Source organism: Lolium rigidum, chromosome 5, assembly GCF_022539505.1.
Source record: "Lolium rigidum isolate FL_2022 chromosome 5, APGP_CSIRO_Lrig_0.1, whole genome shotgun sequence".
NCBI classification, from domain to species: Eukaryota; Viridiplantae; Streptophyta; class Magnoliopsida; order Poales; family Poaceae; genus Lolium; species Lolium rigidum.
Window position 1 is genome coordinate 94,584,966 of NC_061512.1, and position 19,836 is coordinate 94,604,801.

The 19,836-nt window shown below is 42.0% G+C and overlaps 4 protein-coding genes and 1 long non-coding RNA gene across 5 annotated transcripts; 2 read left to right on the plus strand and 3 right to left on the minus strand.

Annotated features, from left to right (window-relative positions):
* Positions 1-659: 659 nt before the first annotated feature.
* LOC124652295 (fructose-bisphosphate aldolase, chloroplastic-like) lies at positions 660-2,326 on the minus strand. The gene is made up of 2 exons (XM_047191310.1): positions 2,074-2,326; positions 660-1,990 (listed from the first exon to the last, which is right to left on the minus strand). The coding sequence occupies exons 1-2, from the start codon at positions 2,209-2,211 to the stop codon at positions 971-973; spliced, it is 1,158 nt and encodes a 385-aa protein (XP_047047266.1). The 5' UTR covers positions 2,212-2,326; the 3' UTR covers positions 660-970.
* Positions 2,327-3,038: 712 nt separating this feature from the next.
* Positions 3,039-7,828, minus strand: LOC124652296 (calcium-dependent protein kinase 28-like). Its single transcript, XM_047191312.1, has 7 exons — positions 6,678-7,828; positions 5,165-5,308; positions 4,906-5,058; positions 4,705-4,820; positions 4,056-4,223; positions 3,700-3,924; positions 3,039-3,609 (listed from the first exon to the last, which is right to left on the minus strand). The coding sequence occupies exons 1-7, from the start codon at positions 7,282-7,284 to the stop codon at positions 3,445-3,447; spliced, it is 1,578 nt and encodes a 525-aa protein (XP_047047268.1). The 5' UTR covers positions 7,285-7,828; the 3' UTR covers positions 3,039-3,444.
* Positions 7,829-14,147: 6,319 nt separating this feature from the next.
* On the plus strand, positions 14,148-14,609 carry LOC124652297. Its single transcript, XM_047191313.1, has one exon. It carries the CDS (start codon positions 14,223-14,225, stop codon positions 14,607-14,609), a length of 387 nt encoding a protein of 128 aa, XP_047047269.1. The 5' UTR covers positions 14,148-14,222.
* A 752-nt stretch (positions 14,610-15,361) lies between these two features.
* Positions 15,362-18,540, minus strand: LOC124652298 (MADS-box transcription factor 33-like). The gene is made up of 6 exons (XM_047191314.1): positions 18,235-18,540; positions 18,068-18,146; positions 17,681-17,742; positions 16,755-16,854; positions 16,631-16,672; positions 15,362-15,563 (listed from the first exon to the last, which is right to left on the minus strand). Exons 1-6 carry the CDS (start codon positions 18,414-18,416, stop codon positions 15,462-15,464), a joined length of 567 nt encoding a protein of 188 aa, XP_047047270.1. The 5' UTR covers positions 18,417-18,540; the 3' UTR covers positions 15,362-15,461.
* Positions 18,215-18,789, plus strand: LOC124652299. Its single transcript, XR_006987657.1, has 2 exons — positions 18,215-18,357; positions 18,437-18,789. It is a non-coding gene; the product is annotated as an uncharacterized LOC124652299 (long non-coding RNA).
* The last annotated feature ends 1,047 nt before the right edge of the window (positions 18,790-19,836 follow it).

Genomic DNA, 19,836 nt, shown 5'->3' on the forward strand with positions numbered 1-19,836 from the left:
AGAATCCAACTCGAATGAAGATACAAACCAAGACTTCCTATTCGTCGGACGAGATGATCGGCTTTTTATCCCCCGCTGGAATAACCTCTTCCTTAAAGGATGAATTACACTCAGGCACAAATATATATAAGATGAGGCCTTGTATTCAATTTGAAAAGTTCTTGTCTTAGAGTAGAGAGAGGGAGGGGGAGGGGGGTTCCCAAAAGGTAGTTTTGCCGCCATGTTCACCTTATCTTTATTAGTAGGAAAAAGTAATTCGTGTGTGTCTCAATTGACTATGGCCTGCATGAGGAGAGCATGGTGATTTTCATGGATTTTGTCTCCAAATTTGCATAGGTGATATTATACAATTACTTATATTCAGATACTTAATATGGGAGGCAACATATAGCTTTTCTTAACGCGTGCGCGGGGGGGGGGGTGATCAAAAGTCAAACATTTAATGCAACGATACCAAGCGGAAATGATATCCAATATGTATCGTGTGTACAAAAGTAGGAGAATGCTATTTGTTACATAATAGAAATACATGCAGCTTATACACATATTGTGCAAATTCAAGATACATGGCAGGCGGCGGGAGAATTGCAGAGGAATGGGCAACAGTTAAACCCAGCAAAGCACTTCCACAGCAAATTTTCATCGTACTACACCCGATATATTAACCATTCATAATTAATTAGGCACGAACATGCAAAATTTTGCAGTAACCATGCATGAAAATCCACGGGTCACACATACAGGAGGCAGCTTTACAATCTAGTGGAGCATAATCGAGAGGCGCCAAAGTAAAAAAACAAAAAAAAAAAGATCTAGCAAATCGTGTAATGGAATGCAGTAAACCATCTCTCCGTGCTCGGCTGCTGCTCGATCGATCTTGCACTTGCGTTTGGAGTATCATCATCATCATCACCATCTGCTTAGTACGATATATAACGGGGCCGGAGTGGGTTTGAACGAGAGCGATTAATTAGTAGCTGTAGTTCTTGACGAACATGCCCTCCTTGGCCTCGGCGGCCTCGCCGTCGCTGGTGTACTTGCCGAGCTGGGCGAGCGAGTTGGCCTTGGCGCGGAGCAGCAGCGCCTCCTGGGCCGCCTTGACGTTCTCCGGCCGGCCACCCCACGTCTTGAGGCAGGTGTTCTGCAGCGCCCTGGCGTAGGAGAAGGAGACGTGCCACGGGTTGGGCGACTGGTTCATGGCGTTGAGGTTCAGCGTGGCCTCCACCTCCGACTGCCCTCCCGACAGGAACATGATCCCGGGCACGGCGGGCGGGACGCGGCGGCTGAGGAGCTTGAGCGTGTAGTCGGCGACCTGCTCCGGCGTGGCCCTGTCCTTGCACTCGGCGCCGGGGGTGACCATGGAGGGCTTGAGCAGGATGCCCTCGAAGATGACGTTGTTCTGGGCCATGTAGTAGAAGGTCTCCGCCCACACCTTCTGCGCCACCTCGAAGGTGCGCTCAATGCCGTGCTCACCGTCCAGCAGGATCTCCGGCTCCACGATGGGGACCAGGCCGTTGTCCTGGGAGATGGCGGCGTAGCGTGCCAGGCCCCAGGCGGCCTCCTTGACGGCCAGCTCGGAGGGGCCGTTGGGGATGCTCACCACGGTGCGCCACTTGGCGAAGCGGGCGCCCTGCTGGTAGTAGGCTGCCTCCCGGGAGGCGAGGCCGTCGAGACCCTGGCACCAGGACTCGTCGTTGGATCCGGTGAGCGGGACGAGGCCCTTGTCCACCTTGATCCCGGGCACGATGCCTTGCTCCACCAGGATGTCGACGATCTTCTTGCCGTCGACGGTGGACTGGTAGAGGGTCTCCTCGAAGAGGATGGCGCCGGAGATGTGGTTGCCGAGGCCGGGCACGGAGACCAGCAGCGTCCGGAACGCCTGCCGGTTGGCCTCCGTGTTCTCCAGCCCGATCGAGTCCAGCCGCTTGCCGCACGTCGCGTTCGACTCGTCCATGGCCAGGATGCCGCGCCCGGGAGACGCGATCGTTTTCTGCATCCATGGATTCTCGTTTCACTTCTCCTAGCTCATGTATGAGTTCAGTATCACCGGAAACAGAAGAATTGGTAACGTACCGCGGTCTTGACGAGCTCATCGTCGTAGGCGCCGGCGCGGACGACCATGGACACCCTCGGGGCGGCCATCTGCCGTGCCGCGCCCCATTCGGCCTTCTTGGGGAGGAAGGAGGACTTGAGGAGAGTAGCGGATGCCATATCCTTCTTCTTCCTCCTCTCTTGTGACTGTCCTCAGGCTCAAGCTGATATCCTCTCTGCTTCACTCACCGAGACCAATGGAATGGAGTTTGCGCTGGGCTGCGTTTCGTTGGTAGATATTTGAATGGCTGGCGCAAAGGGGATATGAGGTGTGGGGTGGAGGTTTGGATGCCCCAATGGCTGGCTCTCCATTGCTCCAATCCTGTTGCTGTCATCTCCTCTTGTCCTCACCTGTGTCATACTATTCCTCACCAATTCACAATGTTTATGTGCACCGTGTAAAAGGGCAGCCTCTCAGCAAATTCCTGCACCTCATCCAAACAAGGGAATTGCCTAAATGCTGCTGGCCTCAAAACAGGTCACTCCTAGCTGACATCATCACCAGTGGCTGGTTTCTACCGGCGGCCTCTGGCGGAGATTTCTCAGGATAGGGCATCCATGGATAGACAGATTCATCCCGGGTGGTTGCCATACTTCAGACTTCACGGTTGTTCACGTCGGGATGCGGCATCATTTTTTTTTCCTTTCCTTGATAGTAACGGCTACAGCCGCGAGTTGCTTGTTGCTCTCATAGTCTGTGTGACTCAAATGCCACAGCCACTATAGCTTCAATGGCAGGTTCATGCTAGGATGTGGTTCTGCCTCGCAACTAGATCCAGCATGAACAATGGCCACTGATTTGAAGACCTCCCTAGCAACAATAGGATTCAAGGAAGTCCACCCATGTTGAAGATCATCTTTCTCATCACATCTCCACATTGAGACTACTGAATTTTACTATCTACACATCCTTGCAACTGTTGTATAGCAGCAACACACAACAGACAAGACAGAAATAACTTGTATAGTACAAATTTGTCTCTGTTACAATAACATGTTTAAAATACAACTGAGGAAATTTATGGAACAGAACTCCATACCTACCTTATGAAATATCCAACAACAATTTGTGCATTAACAACAAAAGTTGATTAGATACAAACATGTATTTATCAACATTTTTATTCGTCAAAGGACGATAAACAACTTAGCTTATCATTTCAGCACCTAAATTTTGTTTACACTATAAATTATCATAGTATGCCCTCCTTTAACTACTAATAGAATTCAGCAACACCCTGGTGATGCAAGTAACGGATCAGTTACTAAATCATCTGTTTCAATTGGTCCAGATGATAAAACATCAAAAACTTCAGATGGTAATATCTGGAAAGCAGAACCCTCCGACATGGGTTACTTCTCGCCGGTCTTGAAGATGTCACCGAGGTTCACATGCAGGCTGTTCCTCATGGTTCTCCTACCTGCCACACCGCTACGGGGTCCAGCAGACCCACCAGATCCACCAGCGTTACCCTTTCTCATCATTGCAGCAAACTCACTGTAGTCAATTTGTCCATCCTACAAAATAATTTAGATATATCAACTGACAAGTATACAAGTAAGCATGTGACAACAGAGAAGTGCAGAATCGTGATAAGGAATGCCAACATTATTTTGATCCACATCCTTGATCATATCCTCAAGATGGACATCAGAAAGACCAAATTTATCACATGCTTGCGAGAGCTCATCAATTGTTATGAAGCCACTTCCATCCTTATCAAAGAATGAGAATGCTGACACCAAATTTTCCTCCCTCTCCAGTTTATTCACATGCAGCGTAGCTGCTAAGAATTCACCATAGTCAATGGATCCACTGTTGTCAATATCAGCCTGCAAAAGATAGATAAAACCGTATTACAAACTCAATGGTGTGTAACATCTAAAACGTTTCAGACTGCAATTTCTTTGTTTTTATTAAAGGTGGAACAATGGACTCAACAACATAGTTGCAATGCACTTACCGCATCCATTAACGCCTGGATTTCAGGTTCCATTAAATCTGAGCCCACCCTTTTCAAGCCATCTTTCAGTTCTTCATAAGTTATTGTACCACTATTGTCAGTATCAATCATTTTAAACAATTCTTTTAAACCACCGATTTCCTCCTCAGATAGACTTTCAGCAATTACCTGCAAGAACAGAAACATATTCTTAGTTTGTGAGAGGATCAAGGTCTAAGGTAATTCATATTGCACCATGGTGTTATCTCTATTGAGCATTTGCAATATGATTATCACAATCTAATGTGAGATGCCAGTTCACCAAGAGTTAAAGCAAACGAGATTGTACAGCCAATATAAATGAGGAAGACACAAGGCCTCATTACAAGATTGATACACAGTAATGCATATTCATTACTGAAATCGTGATCTTCAATAGAAATGTGCAAATGGTAATGAACCAATTCAACTTTCGAGTTACTTTTTTTAGTGAAACTAATTATAGTCTTAAATGTTTGTATAATATGTAGTGTCAAACAAAGGAGGCTATAATGCAATGGTACAACAGAGCCCTAAATCTAATGTAGCGGTAAAACAAAGTACTACTGAATTTATTGTGCAAAATATGCTACATGTCACTAACAGGGTAAAGAACTAAAAATCTACATACCCTCAATGCCATCTTCTTCAGCTTGTTCATTGCAGAAAAGTGTTTCAGCCTTGACAACACAGCAGAATCTATAGGTTTGTCAGGTGCCACTGAATCATCAACAATCCATGGATGACCTGGCATGGGATCCCATTGTTATCAGTAACAAGTACACTTGCGTGACACAGAGGGTGATGTGGGGCGGGACGGAGTGAGACTTACATAGAACCTCATGAGCACTCTGTCTCTTTTTAGGATCCCGGGTAAGCATCTTACGAACTAGATCTTTAGCACTATCAGAGATACTAGGCCATGGTTCAGTTTCCAAATCAAGTTTACCTCTAAGAATCTGCTTGAAGATTCCTGATTCACTTTCTGAGGGAACAAAAGCATATTTGACCCATGGAAAGATAGCCATGTCAGTAAATGATAATTTATCTAGACTTCACAAGTCAATTTTCTGGAACAGTAAATGTTTTACCTGCCCAAAATGGTGGCACACCACACAGCAAAATGTACAGAATTACTCCAGCACTCCAGACATCAGCTTCTGGGCCATAGGATTTCATAAGCACCTCAGGTGCAACATAATAGGGGCTCCCAACAACATCAGAAAATTTATCACCTGACAATATTCGAAGAGACGTTTTTGCTGTGAGTGAGATTTTGATGCAAATTCTGTTAATAATTTCTAGCGAAATAATAGAGTAAGCCACATCAACTCAAGACTACTAAAATATGTCACTGCGCGAAGCATGGCAGCAGCTCGTAGGTGCATTCGACAAATTCTGTTAAACCAGCAAAAAATATTTCTTGTCATAAACTATATAATGCTTATCACTCCTGCCAGGTTTTCCTACTTGCATCTTCCTTTCGCTGAATTATGAAACCTTCAGCAAAGCATAACTAAGGTAACGATGTGTCCTAGGGTGCACATTATCAGCACGAAGTTAAGGTAACAAACTAGAATAAGCGACATTCTGTATCACAACTATGTTTGAATTATAGCGATGTTATTCCATCAAGTGCACACCTACGAACATCAGTTCTGCAGCAATTCATCACTGAACACAGCAAGAAGACGTGTCTACATAATGCAAACGCCACAGTTCACAATGCAGTTAATGAAGCAATTTTATATCCGATTTAAGTTCTATCTTATGAACAAAGAAAATAGTGGATTCATCAGGGAACACAACAAGAAGACGTGTCTACTTATATGAATGGCATAGTGACATCAAACAAGACAAATCCATACTAAGAAAACAGCAAACGCATATGAGCTAGACTCTGATATAAGGCAATAATATCTAAAATTTTACATGCCAACAGGCACCAACCCAGATAAGGCCACACGAATAATCATCTATGACTATTCAAACCAAAGTTGTTAATGTTTATCCATCGAAGTTCATAACTGGAAATCACTGTCGTACTCCACAATATACTCTATACATACACTTAAACAATACAATTCTTAAAAACTACCAACAATTACTTTCCAATTCTAGTCAGAATTACTCATGGCAATATGAATTTCCATCAGAAGATTGGGCCTCATACGATCATTACAAACAAATGTATTGTTATCTAATGTAATAACCTGCCATCATTATGTAAGACCAAATAAAATAGCATCAAAGTTCAAACTAGACAAACCACAGGAATCCATCTCCCCCAGCATTTACAGCAGATAACTGGGGTGCAAACTATTTAAAGCTTGTTCTTTCTTATAAAGTTACCCTCCTTACAATTGCTCCTACTGTCCTACGATATCATATTTAGTTTTCATTAAATTAGGAAACATCAATGGTATGAATATCCTGATGAACACAGAGAACGATCTATCAAAAAACTTAGTAACTAAATGAGCGATCAATGTAAATGCCATATTGACAAGCTTACTATAAATAAAATGAACAATCTAACAAGCATTCTCCCTACCACCGAGCGCAATCAATTTGAGCAATCTGCGTGAACATTCACATACGCACCAGGTTTGCAGAACACAGAGAGCCCAAAGTCCGTTGCCTTGAGCGGGGAATTCTCGGCAGTGCTGGCGAAGAGGAAGTTCTCTGGCTTGAGGTCCCGATGCATGACGCCGAGCGAGTGGCAGCCCTCCACCACCCCGACGATTGTCCTGATGAGCTGCGCAGCGGCGCGCTCGCTGTAGTGGCCCTTGGCCACGATGCGGTCGAATAGCTCACCGCCGGCGCAGAGCTCCATGACGAGGTGGACGAAGAGGGCGTCCTCGTAGGCCCCGCTGATGCGGACGACGTTGGGGTGCTCCGAAAGGTGGTGCATGATCTGGATCTCGCGCCAGACATCCTCGTAGTCCTCGCGGCACAGGAGCTTGCGCTTGGGGATGGACTTGCAGGCGTACTCGGCGCCGTCCTCCTTGGCCACGCACAGGTACGTCGTGCCGAACTGCCCCTGCCCCAGCTTCTTCCCGATGCGGTAGTGGTCGCGCACGTTCGCCGTCTTGTGCGGCAGCACCGACGCCGGCCGCAACGCCGTCGGAGCCGCCACCGGCGGCGGTAGCCGCGCGTGCGCATTGCCCTTGGCCTTCTCCCTGCCCGGGCCTTTCGGGTCCGGCTGCATTGGCGTCGACCTCGGTGGTTCCCGCGGGATCAGGAACACGAGCCTTCTTGGCGAGCCACGAATCCTGACCAACGACGGATTAAAAAAATGCAACTTGGTTCCCGCCTCCTCGGCTTCTTCCCTAGGAAATTTATAGGGATTTTGATTGCACAACACAAAAATGATTGGATCTTGAAACGAGCCCTCTTTCCTTTATGGATTACAGGCGGAACAGATGATGATCAAGGAGCTTTAGGGGAGGTTTATGGCGGCTCCGCCGACCGTACAGCGAGGAGAAATGTGTCTCCCTCCTCTTCCTCGGTGGATTCTTGCGGCGATTTCAGGCGAGGTCACATGCGAACAAGATTGAATTTATGCTCCATGCGAGGTCGGCGATCTATTGGCTTCGATGGCTCGCTGGCTGTGGTCTCGGAGTGGATTGGCGTTGCAAATGGGGATGAATTGTTCGGGCATGTGCGGGGACCATGGCGATGGTTACCTTATTCTCTCTCTTGAGAGAGGAGGAGAGGGGGAGGATGAAGAAGACACCCGTCCTCGGAAACTTGTATTCCGCACAATTTTTGTTCTCTCCTATATTCTTTTTTAAATTAACAGTTATTATTTGTGCAAAAAAAAACAGTTATTATGTTACTTGTTATTTACTATTTCTCTTTTTATGTAAGAAAAAGGCATATCTATACTTACTTATATATTCTTATCATAATAAAAATATGAACATGCGTGAGAAAATAATATCTAACGTTTAAGATTTGCTTGTTGTTCACATCTCATGCTAAATTTTTGCGCAAGCACACCCCACCACCTTCGTTTGTGCCGCGTCATAGCGCAACACTGTCGCAGAGGAAATAATAATTCCATATCGTGTCCTAACCCTGTCGATATCTTCATCAACAAGATTCTCAACCTGCGTTGCTGCCTCGTGATGCCGCGTTGTAGCTATGTGTGTCAGCGCCCTACCTCGTCTCCCATTGCTTCACCCATGAACGCAATGATCCACATGTTTATGGATCGCGCCATAGTCGCCATGCATCATCCACCCTCTCCTTTTCACCCGGTTCACGTCGCATCGCACCTTCTGCACCTACCATACCCCTAGTTCACCCAAGGATCTATCAGAGAGTGTCCCTACATCTACCGGTTTCTTCTGGAATAGGAAGATGATGACTAGCCCACAAACCTAGCAGGACCGCCGCACCAGAGCGTGATTCATCACTCCTCGATTTGTGTTGCAAATCGTGTCATTATTATCACTTGTGTTACACTTTAACATCAATTTCTTTCATTCTTTGGTATATTGATATGATATATGCATGATATGTGAGGTTCCCTAGGTATTTGCTTTATCTTAATTTATAGGGATTCGCACCAAAATCCCCCTTTCCTGTTTTTTGCGCTGAAGTACATGAACCCCTTTAATATCCCTTCTTATTCTAGTGCATTAGCTTTATTTCTCTCTCCCCTCATTTTACCATTCTTTTTCCTGAAATTGCAATGCCATTGGAATTGAATATCCCATGTTAGGTGGCTAAGTATGTTATTACCAAAGTATACTTCTATTAAAGCAGCATCACATACGTATATTTTATGCTTGTATGTGCATAGTCTAAATGTTTCCCTAAACCATATTGTGGCCACACAAGAAATAAATACAAACAATGTGCATAGCCTAAACTGGGTAAGAATGTCCAAGCCCAATAGAAACTTTGAAAGGACATGGATGCCGTCTAGACGGGTGAATAGGTGGTTTAACTTTTTTTACTAATATGACTTAATAAATGCGGAATAAAACTAGTGTTTAATTTGTCAAGCACAATACCTATATAACTAGGGTTCACCTATGTGCATCAACAACTTATGCTAAGCAATACAAGCAACTTTGTGATAGCAAGATATATAACTTCAAACATAAAGGCTATCAGAAAGTAAAGTGCATAAGTAAAGAGCTCGGGTATATAGAAATAACCAAGGTAACGCGGAGACAACGATGTATCCCAAAGTTCACACTCTTGCGAGTGCTACTCTCCATTGGAACGGTGTGGAGGGCAAGTCACTCCAAATGCCACGAAGGCATCACCGTATTCTCCTCGAGAATTCCCACCAAAAGGGAAGTCCTCGATCCACTATGAAATCTTGAGGGTGGTCACTGAACCCGCACAAAACTTGGGGCTATCTCCACAAATTAATTGGAGCCTCGCCTTGCACTTGAGGAATCTCCACAACTTAATTGGAGACCCCAAGATCACCACTAAGACACAAAGCTACAAACTTGAGGCAATCTCCACAATTTAATTGGAGACCCCAAGAACACCGCAAAGACCACTAATCCGTCTAGGGTTCCAAGAACCCAAGAGGAAGAACCTTCTCACTTTCACTTTCACGAATCACCGTGGAGAACTCAAACCGATGCACCAAATGCAATGGCAAGAACACCACAAAGGTGCTCAAATCTTTCTCTCTCAAATTTCAACAAAGCTACAAAAGCTCTTGGGGGAATAAGAGAGGAAGAACAAATAAGAGGAGGAACACCAAATTTCTCCAAGATCTATATCTAGTGGATTCTCCTCACAAAGAGAGGGACTTGATTTGTCAAAATGTAGATCTAGATCTCCTCTCTCTTTTCCCCCAAATAGGTGGAGGAATTAGAGGGAGAGGAAGCTTCTCAAGGTCAGCAATGGAGTAGGAGAGAGAGAAGAAGCAACAAATTTTGGGGAAGAAGAAGACTATTTATACCCCCACACAAAAATGACTATTGCGGGAATTTTGGACCAGAGTCTCCGGTCTAGTCTCCGGTCGAGTCTCCGTACCCCTATACTCAGCGTGAGGCACACTGGCCAGCTCTTCGATTTGGGAGGTCCGAAGACTTCAGTCTCTCGACTGGAAAATTCCAAAACTGCAACAACTTGAGTTTGAAAACTCCGAATGACATGAAACCAATTTTGTTGGAAAGAGGACGACAAGAGCTACCCCCACAAAAGGTGAAATTATTAAAAAAATTGGGGGAGATTTTTCTATGATTTTTAGAGTGAGTCCTCTCAACGGAGAACCGAGAAAAACTCCAATATCGAAAACGCAACAAGTGATTCACGTGGAATCCATTTTCGATGAACTAGAGCTTGTCATGTGAATAAGCACAAGCTCTAAAACATCACTTGGATAAAATTCAAATAACAATTAACAAATATGGTGCAAGGATGCAAAGGTTTGAGCTCTCTCCGAATGATATGATCGAGTTACTCACTCGAGAGCCCTCTTGAGATATACGGTAACTAACCTATAAACTGTTCTCCCAACTATACCATGAGACCGGTAAGACAAAAACCCTACCAAGAGAAAACCTTAACCTTGCGCACTCCACTTAAGCTAGATGATGAAGATCTTGACCGCAACAAGATGGAACGCCTTTATTGATTGTGCTTGCTTGATGAAGTCTTGCTAATTGCTTCCCCATAATCCACTATGAGGAAGCTTATTCTTCGGCTCATCGTCAGATATCCATGAACACCATATGGATGGCAAGCTTCAAGCATATGATCTCTTTGAGTTGGCTCATCTTGAACTTGCACTTCATTTCTCCGTTCTTCATTATGTTGATGTCTTGAAGTTAAACTTGAGGGCTCACTTCATATTCATCTTTAAGACATACTTGACACTTGATATTCTTCATCAATTTCTTCTTGTTGCAACCTTGAAGCCAACATATGGTTCAAGCATTGCCTATGGATAATTCCTACAAATATAACTTGATGCAAATATTAGTCCATAGGGATTGTCATCAATTACCAAAACCACACATGGGGGCTCAATGCAATTTCAAACTTAAATCCAAAGAGAAAACATCATTGAAAAGAGGATGAACCTATTGTCTCGACGATGTATATCCATATCCTTTTACCTGAGCATCAACTTCCAACAATATATATTAGAGAATGTGATATTAGGTAGCTACCAAATAATCGTGGTATCCTATATAACTAAATAGTTCATCCCCACTAACCTATTTCTCTAAACATGCAACTATGCCACCTCAGCGGCCCCACCAAATCAGTAATCTCCCATCCAAGTCATCCCATCCCATGCATGTCGATGGTTGTACATGAGTACATCGCACTTACTTTTATTACCGGCCCAATTTTACTCATGGTATTAATCACCAGGCAATAGCAGCTTCTCCTAAAAAATGTTGTCACGAACAATCAACAGCAGCGTATTAAATGCAGAAGCAGAAGTGCATGCATCAATCATTTAATTTCAGCCCATGTAATTACTGTTCATCTTCTCCAAGAAGGCAGTCAGGATTCTTCTGTAGAGTAGTAGTACGTCCTCTTTCTGTCAATAAAAGAGCACGCCCTTTCCTCTCCAGTCGATGAGAACCAAAGAAATAAATCTGTAGAAAACTCTCTCCTAACAAATTAATGTAGATAAACCATCGATCCATGGAAGAAACTCATGGAGGGGCACTCAAAGGGACATTGGTGCCTTTGAAATTAATGCAGATAACCATCAGTCCATGGAAGAAGCTCATGGAGGGGCACCCGAAGGGACATTGATGCCTTTTAAAGACCTGACTAGCTCCATGCGAGCTACGCCATTTAGATCGTCATGTACACCCCACATCGATTCTTCACCCCACATCGATTCTTCAGTACTGATACCTTGCAGTGAGGTGCATCAACAAGGTACCTGAGTATCTGGACAGTCAACACCCTCAGCGATGAAACCGTATCAAGGTACAAATATTCCAGATATTCCTCAACGCTCCATGGCGGAAATCTTTCAGTTTGAAGTTGGGATTCCTCTCACAGTTCAGGCTTTTTGCTGAACTAAGGGTTGGTTTCAATTAATGACATGTCCCTTTCATCCCTCAGCACATAGCCCACATCATTCACCGGTGATGATAGTTGGCGTACTGCTTTCTTCCGACATTGGCATCTATCTCGCTGTGCATAAACATCCCACGTACGTCATGTGTTTTCTCTGGAGATCTTTTTTATATGCAACATATTACATCTGTTTGAGGCTTGGGCAGGAGCATCAATGTGGCATACATTTACTTTATACATATCGATCGACCTACAAGTGAAGTTTCAGGGTCTACATACCATCTACAACACGGTTCATTGAAGCTTCCTATATTGCCTAATGCTTGATGAAATGTCTCTGCTCTCTTTCCAATTAAACGATTGAGAAGGTGAAAATATTTGAACTCTTTTACCATCAGATTAATTCCCTCTATCTCTATCATGTTATACTGTCACAAATAGATCATGCAATCATTTAATCAAGTGCACGAAATGGATGATTTTGATTAATTGTAACTGAAGTACGGCTCATATTTCAGCAGTATTAATATATATTTCACTGTTTTGAACAAGTTTGAACGTGTACATTTTGCAGGTAATATTTTTTACTTTTTTCATAAACAAAACTCGGACTACATCTTTCTAATCTGTCTGCAGTATTTCGACTGAATTGGAGATATATTGCTTGAGTTCATGTTCAAATTTAAGCTACTGAGTGTACTTCCGATTTGCAGGTTACATATGCAACGGCCTAGCAGCCACTAGATGTGATCACCTTTACATGATTTTCTCAAATGTCTTCAGAATTTTACAGTGAGTCATTTCAATTAACCTTCTGATCTCTACAGAGGCTATGTGTGCCAATATCCAAAACTCCAAGATGTTTAGGTTATAATCATTTGCCGGCGGATTCAGATTAAAAGTTCATTGTTCCTTGAATTGGTAGTGTGTAAACTTGTGAAACTGAAGAGGATCCTAATTGTTATTCTCTTTGTTACTGATTCACATTGTAAAAATGTAATACCTCATGCACGGGATCCATGTTCATCCAACAAATGTGCTGATCAGGAATTCAATATGGCCAGATGCAAATTGTATCGATAATCATTGCAATCAGAAAACAAAGTACCAAAATTCATAATCGCATCTAAGATTCTCGCAGCAACGCGCGGGGTATTATCTAGTTTAGCTAGTTAGCAAGTAAGAGTGGCGCAATAGTTAGCTACCAAATATTGTTGTGGAGTATCACTGTAATTTATTTCATCATTGTTTATATTTATATGCACCATAATAAAAAAAAATATATGTGTGCAAGCGTACACTCCTATAAATATTTAAATATTCAGTTATGAATTCATAGGAGCAAACACAGGGACATTCTCAACTAATGCTACTTACTAAAAATAAATAGAAGGATGCATTAAGTTGAAATCATTGCAGGATCAAAGAGAAAATTTCATAAACACGCCTCTAAAAAGATTAGAACATAAATTGGTCGCGCGATTACTAAAGAACACAAGCCAACCAACAACTTATAGAACAAATAAAGATCGATCTGCAACTGAGATATCTAGCATGTTAACTAAAACCAAAACAATCTTTGTCACACTTGAATAGAGGAATAAAATCCGAAAAGTGCCTTTGGCACATGAGCACCAGTGCTCCTGATTTTTAACAATCATGTTTTCTGGATTTTAAAAAAATTGAAATTAAATATACCTACATACATATAAACATTCTGAAGGTACGGTAGAAATTTTGGAGAAAAACCTGTTGTATTTTGAGCTATACAAAAAAGAAATATTTATGATAAATATTTGCCTCTATACAGCCACCAATTTTTTTTCCTGTAGCTCAAAATACAATGCAATTTCTACCAAAACTTTGCACGAGTATTTGAGACATGTGTATGTATTCATAGAATAAAGTTAACTTTTTTTGAAACATAATTTTTTTTTAATATTTTAAAAACTAGGTGCTCATGTGCATCAAATCTGCTTTCAATAAAATGGAAACTTTGATGCTCAATTGAATTTATTTTTGGCAGCTAGAAATGGATTGTGAGAAACCAATGAGGCCCTAGCCACCTTCCCAAATCCCCTTTCCTCTGCTGCCTCGTGCTCTCTCCAGTCATCTCCCATGGCGGCACACATCCGGACTCTGATTCCGTCCCTGCTTCCTCGTCCGCTCCGCAGCCTTCCGGCTGGGCCTTCTCGCACCCAGTTCGGGCGACTCAAGCTCACCTGTCCGGCGGCCTCAGGAGGCAGCGGGCCGCCGGCGGAGAAGGGGGACGGGAAGCCTCCCCAGGGATCCTCCCTGCCGGCGCTGTCGGAGATTCGTTGGGGGGAGCTGCTAGCGCCGTCCCCAGACAACGCCGCGGCCGTTGCGCTCACGGCCGCGCTGGTCTGGGCCGGCGCGTCGCTGCTGCTGCAGCTGGTGCTCATCTCTGCCTCCATCTTCGCCGCCGCCCTCAAGTACTCCTTCGTCGCCGCGCTCCTCCTCTTCGTCCTCATCGCGCTCCTGTGAGTGACGGACGCCCATTCTTCTCCTCCTCCCTTCTCTAGTCTAGTGTCTAGTCCACCACTGCACGCGTGTTGAACAAAATTGCCTACTTATTACTTGTTTCTGTTTAGCCCACTCCCCTAAAATTATGTTCTTTGCGCAGACCATATGAGCGCTCCACAACTATGATGCTATACAATGTCATGCTATCAAAGTAAATTTTCCAGACATTTAGATTGCAAAAGTAGATACTATATGGATCACAGTCACAAAAAGCCACTAGATAGATACAGTGCAGTTCAGTTCCTGCAGGCTATTCAATACAACTTGCACTCCGAGTAAAAACATTATGAATATACATATTCTGAAGACGCACCATATGATAGTGAGGAGGGCAGTTCACACTACTAGTTTGAAAAGAATCAGTTTCCATTGGTAACTGGGTGTGTTGAATATGGAGATCCAACAAAGACCGAGCACATATTCATGAGTTCATCCTGTTCTTTTCACCTGTCTAGTCCACCATTCACCACTGGACGCACGTTGCACAACATTAAGTAGCTTTACTTGTTTGTGTTTAGCCCACTCCCCTATATTTAAGCTGCGTGAAAATTCACCTTTTCAGGGATAACATATGAAATATGTGCTCCGCGAGTCCGCGTACGTTGCTATATAATGTTATGTCATGCGATGCAAGTAAATTTTCCAGATTTTGGATTGCAAAAATAATACTCCTTCAGTCACAAGAGCCAGTAGATACAATACAGATCAAATCATTTGGGTTATTCAATACAACTTGCACTCCAAGAACAAACTGTGAATATAGATATTCTCAAGACACACACCAAATCACACTTGACGAGGGCAGTTCATAAACTAGATCGAAAAGAAACAGTTTCCATTGCTAACTGGATGTGTTGAATATGGAGATCCACCAAAGACTGAGCACATATTCATGAGTTCATTCTGTTCTTTCACCTGGACATTGTAAATGAAAATTATAATTAGCATACCCTATCATCGGCATTTTGCATATTTTTTTACAGGAACAGTAGGGAAGGGCCTTACCGAGCATTTTGTCGGTTCAGATTTGTGCAAATCTTAGCTCATAAATATCATAATATATATTCTGGTAGTTCTTAATTTCTTATGACATTGGATACTATCCCTACTCCCACAAAAATGTGAAATAGCTGTACCACTGACAAAACTGAATATTACATATTTTTTTATTAAATAGTGGGAAAATAGAGGAGTGCCATTGCGATGCTTAAACTTCAGTAGGTAAGTGTTAAGGACAAACTACAAACTCAACTTATCAAGTGAGAGAATAACCCCTTTCATTCTAATATGGCGGTCAGGTAAGCTGTTAATCATTTTGATGAAATTGTATTTGTATATTTATTTTTGATACGCAGATGGCTTGTGGCCCTCCTAGTGATTGGTGTGCCCATTAAGTGCAAGAGTGCGTGCCCACATTAAGTGAGGCTGGTAGATTCTCCTGTATTTCCCTTAGCATGTGTAGGGGAAGTGCACACCTGTGTTTATGTGTGGTGGCGTGAGTGTGGTTTGTGTCCACCTTGTACTCTCTAGAAAAAAGTTTAAATTTCTTTTTCAGATGATCAGATCAAATAGAGGTGGTAATGTGGACTTATCTTACAAGTGGTGGGTTTATTTTGCTTGCTGCTACCTTGAGAAATTGAGGGTTATCTGTATTCAAACCTAAATTTAAGATGTTAAATTATATATGGGCATTTAACCCTCCTTTACGCAAGGTCAATCGGTTCAAATTTTGAAAAATATTACATAATTTATTTAGCAGTAAACCCACTTCAAAGTAATATTATGTGTCTCTTAATTCTGTGAAGTGTCAAATTGGCCAACCCATATTTGATTTACGTATTATGATCCTCTGTTTCTGTGCAAATTCTTGGTTGCTATAGACTTCCGTTTAATTGGTTTTATTATATTTTGAAGAGACAAAACATGCATTGAATAAAGGAATCTTTGTAGAATAAAAAAGAATATGAGACATCGAGACTGACCTTATTTTCAAGAAACTGTATCTCTTGCTGCATGATTAGCATCTGATGGGAGGCATTACATACTAGTTTAGTGAACACTATGTAGGAATCAGAACAATAAGAAAGTGGAGAACAGATGTCCTACCTTTGCGGAGCGCATCTGACAAATCCATAGCTCAAGACTTTTCTCTAGTGTGTGCAGTTTATCTAGCGTCATGTCCCCTGCTCCCCCTCCATACATGGACCTGCGTTGCTTCAGTTATCACTTAAATGTTTTCCGGAGGTTGTTGTATGTGTTAAGCAATCCATACAAATGACTGTACAGGAACATCATGATTTGTCTTCATTCGTAATGTTTATGTCAAACAGAATCACTTCTTTCACTCTTAAATTGAGTTGCAGCGTTTCTTGATTAGAAAATAATTAAGCTTGGATGCAGTTCTCTTTGTATTATTACCTTCACATTTTTTTACTAGCGATGTATCTTGCTCTCTTGGATTTACTTCCTTAATAGTAGCTAGTTTATACGTTCTCACAAGTTATCACTTTTATGATTTGTTTGACTGATTTGATCACGGAAACCTATTTTGTATGGAAACAGAACATTTAATTGGGTTTCTGCTGATGCTTGATTGTTGTTGTTTTATATTCATCTTAATGGGTTAAAACAGTATTTGAAGTCCTTACTTATGTTCATCTTAATGGCATGAATTATGAATTGAAGTCCCTTACCATCTTTTCAGCAGTTTCTTGTTCTAAGCTCTAGATTATCATTTCATGCTGACCATGGATTCAACTTTTAAGGGTTTATGGAGCTTTATTTGTACTTATGCGCGTTATCTTATATGTTGGTCATGCAGTACTGTGGTAATTCTAAAATCTATACCTTTGATGGTTGTCAATAATCATTGTAGATTGCAAGATGCACAAACGATGGAAACGTTAGCAGTCCACTGCAGGGGCTGAATTGTGCATATATGTTTCTCTTAGGAGGCACTAAGGCTTCACTAAACTAATACAGTCAATTTCAATTCAAGATATGTAATCATCCATCTTAAAGAGGAAGATTACCTTAGACCCTGCTGTAGTTGATCTATTTCTTCCCTTACCAAACAAATCCCGGGTTCTGCTACCTGTTATATGGTGCAAAAGAATATCAGTTATCTTTGGTATCATCGTCACATACAAAATAAGTTATTTAGTGTTAGAACAAAAATGTGATGTTTGTTTGGTTGCTTAATAAACCACTTTTTGTAAAATGAATCGATCTTTTTTCTAACAAAAATTGTGTTCCTCCCAATTGTATCTAAATGTGATCCACCCTGAGTCTCATCCAGTGGCTCACTTGGATATTTAATACGTTAGTCCCTACAGATGAGTTTTTACTAGATACATATCTCTTTGGAGTTCTTACAAATATTGCAATGTTTTCAAGCTTTGCAAAGTAAATATGTAGACCTTGCTTTGCAGAGCTCTGTTTTGCATTTGACTTTCTACCACGTCGCCCTGGTACCTCTTAACCAAGCTTTGCATGTTTCTTGCATTTTGTGAACAAAAGGAAAACATCTCAGAGTTGCAGTCACACATTTAAAAATCACCATGTAGCATGAATTTTGGAAACGCACCCATTAGTTGCCAGTTCATGGAGTTTTCCCTGAGAGGAGAAAATGATAACACCGACTTCAGCATCGCAAAGCACTGAGAGTTCCCTGGCCTTCTTGAGCAGCCCTTCTCGACGCTTGCAGAAGGTTACCCGTCTGTGGGCAAGGTTCTCAATTCGTCGCATCCGCACCTTCCCTCTGACCATGGTTTCCACTCTGCCTGCAGATGACCTTCAGCCTGGACTAGCCTTGAAGTTATAGTGGTGCTACTAAAAGATATTAACTGCGTACTCCTCTCAGATCAAACTACTGATGCAATGAAGCGATCTGCTTTTATATAGCACTCCCAACTTCAGAGGAATATGAGGCTTGCTTGGCATCCCTCCAGGGTACTTAAAAGTTAAAAGCACTTTGCAAGTCATTGTACATCTTTCATTTTGCTCTTGTAGATTCTCATAAATATTGTAATATGGTACAGTATTATACTTATTGCTTCTTTGCTTTGTCACTAATGACTAATTTAACTAATCTTGTAAGATTCTGATATCACATCTAAGGACCTTTTCATTGTTTATCTCACTAAAGGTCGGTTATCTTGAACATATAGAGTTACATATTATCAGATTTCACCATTAGTTTATTCTGTAGTTCCAGTGCAGGATTGACTCTTGGTCTTGTTTCCGGAATCCAATAAATTGCTGTAGTTCGAGACTAATCTAACTAATAATTGTAGAGTATTTGTAGAAATCTAGGTGCTAAGCATATCTCCAGGGTATTATACCAGTCACAATGCGAAATTACGTGACTGTTTGGATCTAGAACTCATTTTTATACTGTACCACGTTGTGTACACTGGTATTTATTTGTTGGATCTCAATGTGCTCTTTCTCCGTGCTGTATTATTATTGTTTTGATAATTCATACTTTCTCAATCACTTTTCTTAATATTATGCTCTAGTTGCATGGCAAAGTTATGTTTACATCTCTCTGTATTTGATTCCAAACTTCTTTTTGTGATTAATATGGCCATATTATACCAGTGCCTTGACATTTCAAGAAGCAGTTGCTTAGCATAACTGAATGACATATACTATGCGACTCGTAATTTCTGACCAAATGCAAATGCTTTTCTTTTTGGATATTTTTTGTGTTCATCCGGGGTGAAAAAGTAAGTTTCTTTACCGTTTCAGTTAATCATGTGTCATGGTAACAATCTCTGCATGTCTTTATACCGGGTTCTTGAGCTGCCAACAAAATTTTAATTTGATAAGGGACATGATCTGCTTAGTTTCCAGAACATGCCATCTGCTGACGTGGGAACAGCAGTAGTGGTGAAATGTACTAAAATGTGTTCGTGATATCTGATAAGCATGTACTGTACGTGGAAAATCCTAGATGTAGGCAACACTTCAAACATGTAGGTTTAATATCTATATGCCATACTGGCTGCTGCAGCTTTGACTGGTAATTATTTTGAACCATGATTGAATGTGTGCTTAAAACTCTTCCATGTTTGAGAGGCCAAGAAGTAGTGTTAATTTTAACTGGAAAAATTGATGATACGTTGGCAGTTTCCAGTTATTTTCCTTTCTAAGGAATGTTTCATGCCGCGTGCAATTTGGAATA